The sequence below is a fragment of the Solanum tuberosum genome, unplaced genomic scaffold (genome assembly GCF_000226075.1).
Source record: "Solanum tuberosum cultivar DM 1-3 516 R44 unplaced genomic scaffold, SolTub_3.0 scf00388, whole genome shotgun sequence".
Taxonomy (NCBI): Eukaryota; Viridiplantae; Streptophyta; class Magnoliopsida; order Solanales; family Solanaceae; genus Solanum; species Solanum tuberosum.
Window position 1 is genome coordinate 40433 of NW_006239311.1, and position 11270 is coordinate 51702.

The following is an 11270-nucleotide window of genomic DNA, read 5'->3' on the forward strand; positions in this document are numbered from 1 at the left end:
GAACACATCTCTCAGTTGGTTCCATGTATAGATTGAGTTATAAGGAAGCTCAGTGAACCATATAGCAGCATCGCCTGTCAGTGATAGAGGGAACACTCGCAATCCAATGACATCCATATCCAAGTCTGGTCTACCAACACAGCTTTTGCAGGCCACCCTTATCTTGTTTATGAGAGCATGTGGGTTCTCCGATGGCAACCCTGAGAACAAGCCCCTCGCTGTAAGCATCTGAATTAAGCTATTGGTTACCACAAATGTGTGCCCCGGAGGCAAAGGGGGTAAGACTAGAGGTCCATCAGAGTCAGCAATATTCACGTTGCCCCTATAGTTGTCATGCAGTTGTGGGCCTGGTGGACCGTGCACCCTTATTGCATCTCCCAATTGATTTTCAGCTAGACCCCGGTTTTCCCCACCAGCTACTCTCGGCTGTTGTAACTCAACTACATCGCCAAGATTTACTCTGTTAGGATTAACTGAAATTCCTTGATTGTTCATTCTTCGTAAAGTTCTGTTCAACTCTGGATCGTAAGGAGTAAGTGGTTCACCTTGGCTCAGTGTCCTTGGCATACACTAGAGTCAGAACTTGAGAGAGACAAAAATAAAAATAAAAAGTAAAATTAGGAAATATTTGACTAAAGTTCAATAATGTAATTAAAATTAAACTAAAAGCCAAATTTCCCCGGCAGCGGCACCAAAATTTGATACGCTCAATTACACCTCCCTAAAGAAACGTAAGCGATCGTTATCAAGTAAAGAACCCAACTTGTAGGTTGTGGTCGATCCCACGAGGAAAATGGTTTAGACTTAACTTTAACCTACACTTATATTCGTTTAGTCAAATTACTTCCAGAAACAAGTAATTAAAAAGGGGGAATTTGTGAAATAAATTGTAAGAATTCAATAAGTAATCAGTAAACAAAAGTCAATTTTGGTTGTTATCAAGATGAGAGAATTAACTAGGGTATACGTGTTCACTACAAGCTCATAACTCAGTAATCCTAGTAATAGCAATCATTTCCTAGTGTATTACATGCAAAGTGACAAGTTAGGTATCTCTAAATCCTTGGTCTGGCATCTAGAGAATTTCAACCTACACCTTGGTCCGGCTACGTATGTATAATTTACTAACCCTTACCTTTACCTCATATTAGACATCATAATCGATGTTTGGCTTAGTTATTACTTCGCACCAATCGACACTAGCCTATTAGATAGTATCACACTAAATCTATGTTGATAATTCTTTTCTCGTTAATTACCTACTTGGTCCGGCAAGTAGTAACGAGGCAAGTTCTAACGTTGGCCACCGTTAAAAAGACTTCTAAATGAAAGAATTATCAATGCATGCAAAACACTATTCAAGAATTGCTTATTTACTATTCATACTTTGTTAATCGCTCATGGATCCCACAACCCTAGTTGTGGAGTTTAGTTACCCATATTCATATGAACACAATTCATTGCTTTAGATGAAAGAATTATGAACTTACGTAGTTGAGAAAAATAAACCCAGAAATTCAACTTGAATTGCAAACCAAAGCTTCAAACCTAACTTTTGGAAATCAAGAATTGCTAGGGTTGCAAAAATGAATTCCAAAGTCACAAAGTAAAACAAAAGTAATAAGGTCTAACCCAAAAACGAGGTTTACATGCCCTATTTATAGAAAACAAGTCCTAAATTAAAAGGGAAACAAAACAAGGAAAGTTTGTTCAGGCATGCGTCTTCATTCCACGAGACTGACTCACGGACCGTCAATGGATCTACGATCCGTGAGTCCCTTCCGTCAGCCAGGACATAGAAAATATTTCAACTTCAAAAAGAATGATTCTCTGAAGCAAACGACGGAGCTGCAGTACGGACCTACATCGATCTACGGTTCGTCAATCCCATTCCGTAGCTCCACACTTAGAATCTTCCAAAAATCAGGTACTGGAACCCTCACAGTATCAATCTACGGATCAACAGTACGGTCCGTAGATCAATCTACGGACCGTCAATGGCCACCGTGGTTCCACCCTTGGTTAGATTTCCCTGATTTGCCTTCCCTGCTGATCTACGGCCATCACCTACGGAGCGTCAATGGACCTACGATCTGTAGATCACTTCCATAGATGCCCTTTTCTGCAGTTCTTTCAGCTCTCTTTTTACTTCCGTGCCTGAACATCTTTCCTGCAAATTATGACAAAAACACATAAAATCCAATACAAAAAGGCCCTAGACACACACAAATTGTAAGTGAAATGTATTAGAAATACCGTAAACTCACGGTATATCAATTACCAAACAGATCGAGTCTCAAGTAGTGGAAGTGACGCAATATCCGACTTGGTTAGCCAACGTTGTTTCGGTTGCCAAGAAAGACGGAAAAATCAGAATTTGTGTTGACTACAGAGATCTCAACAAAGCTAGACCGATAGATAATATTCCATTGCCAAACATTCACATTCTCATTGATAACTGTGCTAAGCATGAGATGTAGTCATTTGTGGATTGTTATGCGGGTTACCACCAGATCATGATGGATGAAGAAGATGCAGAAAAGACCGTTTTCATTACGCCTTTGGGTGTATATCATTATCGGGTGATGCCGTTTGGTCTCAAAAGTGTCGGTGCCACTTACATAAGGTCTATGACGACCATCTTTCACGATATGATTCACAAGAAGATCGAGGTGTATGTAGATAATGTCATAATCAAGTCCCGCGAGAGTTCGGATCACTTGATACACTTGAGGAAATTCTTTGATCATATACACCGATACAATTTGAAGTTAAATCCTGCCAAGTGTGCTTTTGAAGTGCCAACTGGCAAGCTGTTGGGATTTATTGTCAGCAGGAGGGACATTGAGCTTGACCCTTCCAAGATCAAGGTGATCTAGGAATTACCTCCTCCGAAGATCAAGAAAGAGGTGATGAGTTTTCTGGGAAGGTTGAACTACATCAGTCGATTTATAGCTCAGTCCACCGTGGTGTGTGAGCCAATCTTCAAGTTGTTGAAAAAATATGCTTTGACTAAGTGGACAGGAGAATATCAAACTGCTTTTGATGCTATCAAGAACTATTTGTCCAATCCACTGGTATTGGTTCCTCCATGGGAAGAGAGCACATTGTTGCTATATCTGTCTATCTCAAATAACGCATTTGGATGTGTGCTTGGTCAACATGCTGAAACTGGGAAGAAGGAGCGAGTCATTTATTATTTGAGCAAGAAATTCACTCCATATGAGGCTCGTTACACTATTTTGGAGAGGACATGTTGTGCTTTGACCTATATTGCGCATAAGTTGAGACATTATTTGTCTTCTTATACCACATACCTTATTTCCAGGATGGACCCGTTGAAGTATATTTTTTCTAGAAAGCAATGTCATACGGGAAGTTGGCTAAATAACAAATGCTTTTAAGTGAATTTGACATTATGTATGTGACTCAGAAGGCGATAAAAGCACAATCCCTAGTTGATCATCTTGCGGAGAATCCGGTTGATGAAGAGTATGAACCACTCAAAACTTATTTTCCCGACGAAGAAGTAGCATTTGTGGGTGAAGATATTTCTAAAGCGTACCCGGGTTGGAGAGTGTTCTTTGATGGAGCGGCGAATCACCAAGTGAAAGGTATCAGAGCTGTCTTAGTGTCAGAAACCGGTCAACATTATCCTATGGCAGCTAAACTTTGATTTGATTGCATGAATAACATGGCAGAATACGAGGCTTGTATCCTTGGTTTGAAGATGGCCATTGACATGAATGTTCATGAGCTTTTGGTTATTGGAGACTTAGACTTGCTGATTCATCAAGTTCAATGAGAATAAGCCGTGAAGAATCTGAAGATTACACCATACGTGCAGTATATACAGAAGTTGTGCAAAAGGTTCCGCGAGATTGAGTTCAGACACACTCCCAGGACTCAAAATGAGTTGGCCGATGCTCTCGCCACCATTGCCTCGATGATTAAACATCAGAATACAAGTTATATTAATCCCTTGGATATAGAGGTAAAAGAGCAGCCTGTCCATTGTTCACATGTTAAAGCGGAACCAAATGGTTTGCCTTGGTATTTTGACATCAAGAAGTATTTAGAGACCGAGACTTATCCTGAGAATGCAACGTTCAACCAGAAGAAGTCGATACGCCGTATGGCCCTCAATTTCTTTGCAAGTGGGGAAATCCTTTATAGGAGGACTCCATATTTAGGTCTTCTTAGATGTGTTGATGCTAGTGAAGTTGCGAAGCTTCTGGAACAGATACATGTTGGAGTTTGTGGTACTCATATGAATGGGCTCACTTTGGCGAGGAAGATCCTTCGAGCCGGCTATTTTTGGAAGACTATGGAACATGATTATTGCAAGTTTGTGCAGAAATGTCATAAATGTCAAGTGCATGGAGATTTGATTCAGGTGCCGCCTCACGACTCAATGCTATGAGTTCACCTTGGCCGTTTGTAGCTTGGGGCATGGATGTCATTGGTCCAATAGAGCCAGCCGCTTCTAACAGACACAGATTCATTTTGGTAGCCATTGACCAATTTACCAAGTGGGTAGAAGAAGCTTCGTATAAATCGGTGACCAAGAAAGTAGTAGCTGCTTTCGTTCGCAATAATTTGATATGTAGGTTTGGAGTACCAAAATTCATCATTACTGATAAAGGAGCGAATCTCAACAGTCACTTAATGAGAGAGATATATGAACAATTCAAGATTACTCACTGGAACTCAACCACCTACCGTCCCCAAATAATGGGGCCGTAGAAGCCGCCAACAAGAACATCAAGAAGATTTTGAGGAAAATGATTGACAATCACCGAGGTTGGCATGAGATGTTGCCATATGCTTTGTTGGGTTACAGAAAAACTGTCAGAACATCAATTAGGGCAACTCCGTATTTGTTAGTATATGGAACAGAAGCAGATATACCTGCCGAGGTTGAGATACCTTCATTGAGGATAATCCAAGAAGATGAATTGAGTGATGCCGATTGAGTTCGCAAGCGGATTGATCAACTGGCATTGATTAATGAGAAGATAATGGTTGTTGTTTGTCATGGTCAACTTTATTGACAGAGAATGATTCGTGCTTTCTACAAGAAAGTAAGAGCCAGGATATTCGAAATTGGCCAATTGGTTCTCAAACGCATTTTTCCTCATCAGGATGAGTACAAAGGAAAATTTGCGCCAAATTGACAAGGACCCTACATGGTTCGCAAAGTATTATCTGGAGGTTCCTTGGTCCTGTCGGAGATGGATGGCACCGAATGGCCGAAATTGATCAACTCAGATGCTGTCAAGAGATATTATGTGTGAAGTTTCAGTTTGTATTTTCTGTCATTTTCTTGTAATCGTTCTATTTGCTTGTAATCGCTTTGTTTAGAATTTTATCCCTCTTGTAATGAACTACGTCTGACCTGAATTCTCAAGAATGAGATATGTAGGCAGCCTATGTTGGCCTCAGTCACTCCTCGACTCATTTTTAATGTTTCCTTTTGTATCTGAACTATGTTCGACCTGAATTCTCAAGAATGAGACACGTAGGCGGTCTATGTTGGCCTCGGTCGGTTTCGTTGTTAATTTCTTATTTTTGTTAGTCCTCGAGATGGGGAACTACGTTTGACCTGATTCCTGTTTCAACGGGATACGTAGGCACCACAACGGCTGGGTCATACCTCCCATAAGATTTCTATTGTTCTTTATAATAGAAACTGGGACAGAGTTTTTGAGAGGGACTAAAAAATTCTCAAGAGAAGATCTCTCCAACAAAGTCAAGACTGAAGTTACGTTGAGAATTGCAACTGGGATAGAATTTTTGAGAGGATCTCAAAAATTTCATGACTGGTTCATCAACAGTTCAAGATATGCCGCGACAATTAGCTGGGACAGAATTTTTTGAGGATAACCTAAAAAATTTCAACAAGCTTCACCGGCAGTTTAGAGCAACTTTGAACGCTTTCCAGCAAGTAATCAGATACACTTCGAGGCATCAAATTCAAAGGCGTTCGCTAAAGCTCGATGTGGCATGACACTTGGCAGTGACCTTTCCAAATATTACTTTTGAAAATCTATTTTTTCTTAAAACTTTTCTTTCATGATTTAATTATTTTTGCATAAAATATTTTGTCTTATCTATCAAGAGGCGGGAGATCGGAGAAATCAACCGGAGATAGCAAAACAAGGAAGAGACAATCGAAGAGATCGACATATATCAGTTCACTTTAAACTAACAATTTTTCTGTGGATGCAGAAAAATATTTATGCTTCTTTGACACCCAATTTCGGACCTCCACAATATAGATTAATCATCGAGCTTCTTTAATTTCCAATGATGTGAAATAACTAGTTTTATAAAAAAAATTAAAAAATATATATATTTCAAGTTTTTAAAGTGGTTTTAACCTTTTTTTATAATATTTTAAATATTAATTTTGTTTTATATAATTATGTATATAATTAGTATATTTTATAAATATTCGAAAATCATCTCAAAAAGATTTTAGTTTTAGTTAAATATTTTGTCAATTAGTTTGGTTTAAGTAATAGTTTAATATTTTTAAATTAATTAGTTTATAATTAAGTTAGTTATTTCATTTCGTTAAGATTAAGAAGCTCATTAATTAATTTATATTAATTTGTCTTATATAAATTCTAGCCGAATTCTCTACAATAATTCAATATGGCTAAATTATAAAATCCAAGTTGGTTATAATTGTAATTCAATTGGCCATTTCCTAATTACAATTTTAGCCACATTTTTGCCCCCAGTTTTGGATCAATTTTCAGCCAGGATTTGGCCCACTATATTCCCTCAATTCCCAAACTCAATAGCAATTTATTTTAGCCCATTTCCAATTCTTTACAGCAACACCAAAAGACCCAAACCCATTCCAAACATCACGACAATAATACAACGCAATACCCCACCCCCATACGCGTGTTCTTCTTCTCCAGCAGAAGACGCGAACTACAGTAAAATCGAAACCCAGAACCTTATCGCGACCCAAATCCAAATCGCGGTCCAAGAACACTCGGACCAGTAGCAGCCCAGTTGCATGAGGAAGCTTCAAGAATCGTCCAGCTGGAGAAATCTCATGCGAGAAGCGTCCTTGCTCCTCGAATCGGACGGTTCCTCTCAATTCTGTTGGGAATTCGTCCGAATTTCAGCTTCAACCTTATCCCTTCAAGAGGAATTCAAATTTCAAATTTGAAATTCTTCACCTGTTTCCCCCCATATTCCAGCCTTAGATCTCCTCTATAAAAGCCTCTTTCTTCTTTCAGTGTTGGGGGGATTAGAGAAAAAGTTGGAACTTTTTTTATGAACAATCGATTTTTACTTAAAGAAATTTGAATACGATTTTTTCTATTTCCAAGTCCGGAGAAGAGTCCTTTTTGGGAGTCGATTTGAGCTGCTGAGCTAGCTATCCGAGTATAAAATCGGTGTGGAACTCGTTGTTGTCTCCTAGCTCGTCCCTGTCCCCGTTCGCTGCCCGCACAAGGTAGACAACTCATGACTCTTTCATTTGTTTTGAGTTCAATAAATTGAATCGTGTTTTGTCCTCTGTCGATCCAAAGAGGATTTTATATGACATGCTCAAGCCTAAATCTTTCTCTTCATGTCAATCCTTTCTGAAACTGATATACATGTGCTTTGTTTTCAAGATGATTCATCGTCCGTTCAAGCTTGCTTTTCCTCTGTTTATGGCTCTTCTCGAGTTTTCTTGGTGGTTGCGCCCATTTCATTTTTATTTATTCATTTTTTAATCGTTTTGATACTGCTTCGTCCATATTTGCTGAAATGCTAGTGTGTCGTGCATTTAGAGGGTGTCGAAGTAGTTATCCAGCAGTTTCTTGTGCTTATTTCCGTCCAGATCGAGTCTAAATCTCATTATGTTTGGCTTGTGGGTCTTATTCCATGTATCCATGTGTTTCGGTTTTGCTCAAATTGTAGTTATTGTTCTTGTTTTTTTTAAGGTTATATTGGTGTGTTAAATGTCGATTTTGACCTTTCTCGTGTGAAGCATTGTAGCATGTAGGTTGTTCCAGGATGATCCTTGAATCACTATCTCTTTATCACAAAAGAAATGCACCTATATTTTTTTTTAGTTCTTAAAGAGAGGCCTTTAAGCTAATTTACTTTACTTTACCTCATGATTTAGAATTTAATGTTCATCTAAACCATAACCTGATTCACCTAGTGGTATCATTTGATAAATTATGTGTGCTTACTTAAATTTCCAGATTTACATTGAAGTGTTGTTTGATGTAATCTATTTCAGATATCAGGTTCGCCTATTTTGTCTTAAAAAGTGCGCATTTAGAGTGCTTGGATTGGATGATATATTTCGACTTGTTCCAACTAGTTGTTTGTCGTACTTTTGATCGTATTGTTGAAAACATGTTCGCTTTTAGTTATATAAATTATGAGATTTTGACATGAGTAATTAATTTGATCAACTTAGACATTCTTATCACCCTAATCCTTCTCTGTTGTCAATTTGATTATTCTCCTAATCCCTTTATACTAGTTGTCATTGTTGTTGAGTGCCCTTTTGAACGTGTCTATCTATCAATTACTATTCATATTAATAAAAACAATATTACCTGAATTATTTTAGTGCGTATTCCCAATTTTGATTTTGCATTATAAGGTGCAGATTTTAAAAGTTTAGCTTTTATTCGAAGTCTTTCAAGTTATACTAATTGCTTCTTTCCCGTTTTGATGCATGAACCCGTGTGATGAGCCCGATGGAGCTCTTTCCTTCGACTTGCATCTCCAATGGCCCATTTAGGCCCGAAACTCTTCTCAAATCGTCTCCTTCGGTGTCAAGTTCGAAATCACAAGTTTATACATGAAAAACAGTGGCTGGAAATTGAAAATATGCCTTGGAAAGCTATAATCAGGCTGAAAAATGGTCTGTATACACTGATATACCCGCTGTATACATTGGTATACAGCCGGAAATACAGTACACGGGTTTTAAAAAATGGAAATACAGGTTGCAGGTGGTGCAAAAGTAGGCCAAAACCTAAGGAGACAAATCAGAAAATTGAAGGAGAGCAAGTGGGCCAAAAGGCCAATTTAATTGGATTTGGGCCAAAGTTCAACTCTAATTATTTCCTTCCCTCCCTTATTTATTTTATTGTATTTGACTAACACTTTGATTATCTTATGGTTCAATTTAATCAAATTCCCAAGGATGGTCATTTCATTTTATTTTCAAATTAAGGTATATATATTTTATTATTTAGTTCTTATTTTAATATTAGTCTTGTCAACACTTAATTTATTTCCCTTTAGGAAAATCTCCCTTAGTCATATTCCCTTAAAATAATTATATAATAATAATAATGAATATAAAAATGTAAATATATAAATAAATAAATAAAAAGCGAATTTCTTTTTACTTAGTTAATATTTTCTCAAAAATTAGTCAAAGTCATTTTTAGTCAAATCGCCAGTCAACCGCAAGTTAGCGGACATTCCGAGGGCCTAACACCTTCTCGGAATGTACATTGAACTTCGAACTCTTTTATTTTCAATAGATTTTATCTGTTTGAGTCTTTTGAAAACCTTAAGTTTTTTCTTGATTTTTACTAAACAATTAAGTGGCGACTCTGTTTCTTTTGGAAAATCAATTTCTCTTCAAACTATAAGTTTAGTCGATTTTTCGAAACAAGTCATAGTCTTTTATTTCTTTTTCGATAAAACACTTCTTATACCCAAGAGTTGGGAATATGAGTAACATTCTTTTATTCAAATTCTTAGCAAAGCAAGGTTCATAATGAACATTGCAACTATGTTCGAAGATGGAACAAACGAAAACCACGAAGAGATCAATATTATTATTTTCCAGCAACTAAAAATACCTAGAAGACGTTCATCTGCATTATATTATAAGATATGACAATATTCTTACCCTGAAGGTTATTTATATTGCATTGTCGAATGAGATGATGCCACTACTCTAAGAGTCAATCATATTGCATTGCCGATTGAGACGATACCACTACCCGGAGAGTCATTTATATCGTATCGTCAAATGAGATGATACCACTACTCTGAGGGTCATTTTTATTTGTATTATCGATTGAGACGATACTAACACCCAAAAGATACCCAGAAGATCACCTATGTTGCTCAGTGAAGCATTATCTTCGTTCAGTATCAGAGAGGCATCAAGAGAAGATTCATGCATCGCGGGAAAGAGATTTATGCATCCCGGGAAAGGAGTCATGCATCGCAAGAGAAAAGAGTCATGCATTGCAAGAGAAGATTCATGCATCGCGGGAAGAGATTCATGCATTGCAAGAGAAGATTCATGCATTGCAAGAGAAGTCATGCATCAGAGAGAAGTCATGCATAGCAAGAGAAAAAAGTCATGCATCAGAGAGAAGTCATTCATAGCAAGAGAAAGAGTACTCATGCATCGCAGGAGAAAAAAGTCATGCATCGCAGAGAAGTCATGCATAGTAAGAGAAAGAGGTCATGCATAGCAAGAGAAAGAGTCATGCATCGCAAGAGAAGAAATTATGCATCGCGAGAGAAAGATTCACCCATCGCAAGAGGATCAACATCGATTGCATCATTTTCTTTGCAAAAAATGACATCAAGAGAACCATCAACAACGACATCAAGAGAGGTGTCAACATATTACATCAGCCTATTTTATTGCTTTGACATCAAATGAAGAGTACATTGAAGACTATATTGTAAATATAATCCACACACTTTATTTGCTTTATGTCAAACCGGAGGAAGCTGACGTCAAGCGTCCAAGGAGAACAATTAAGTGTCAACACGGTAAAAGACACCATCTTCTCATTTGAATCGCATTTTATACTAATGAGTTTTATCTTAGTCTTATCCGAGAGCATCCCAAAAGGATGAATTCTCAAACAAACTACAAGTGCGGACGACATAAAAAAGGATGCTACACAACGTGGAACTCTTTCTTAGCAGCGAACTGGGACATAGTCCAAAGAGGAGTGCCAAACCCTTAGGATGCAAGAAGAGGAACGACTTCCACCACAATCAAACCACACCCCTATCAGAAGGCATGTGGGTTTTTCTTTAGGTTTATCGGTTCCAGTTTTGCATCCGGAAGTTTTCGTTTTCACCAAAAGCACCTTTCCAATCTGAGTGACAATACACCAAGAGCTTTGGAAATTATGTCTGTGTAAGTTCTTAATTATGGGTGTACAGCGCACCACATTCATGGCTAAGGGGTTGCAAGCCTCATTTTCATACTCGACTTACTTTGTCGCTTTTCCAGAACTAAATGTTAT

The 11270-nt window shown here is 37.9% G+C and overlaps 1 protein-coding gene across 1 annotated transcript; it reads left to right on the plus strand.

The window, feature by feature from the left end:
- The first annotated feature begins 4419 nt into the window (after positions 1-4419).
- Positions 4420-4976, plus strand: LOC107057848 (uncharacterized). Its single transcript, XM_015302905.1, has 2 exons — positions 4420-4606; positions 4696-4976. The coding sequence occupies exons 1-2, from the start codon at positions 4420-4422 to the stop codon at positions 4974-4976; spliced, it is 468 nt and encodes a 155-aa protein (XP_015158391.1).
- The last annotated feature ends 6294 nt before the right edge of the window (positions 4977-11270 follow it).

Bases quoted from the DNA above. Each gene is read 5' to 3' on its own strand.
- LOC107057848 (XM_015302905.1), top strand. From the start codon at position 4,420: ATGAGTTCACCTTGGCCGTTTGTAGCTTGGGGCATGGATGTCATTGGT. The intron at 4,607-4,695 runs GTAGGTTTGGAG...GAACAATTCAAG, and splicing joins CGTTCGCAATAATTTGATAT to ATTACTCACTGGAACTCAAC.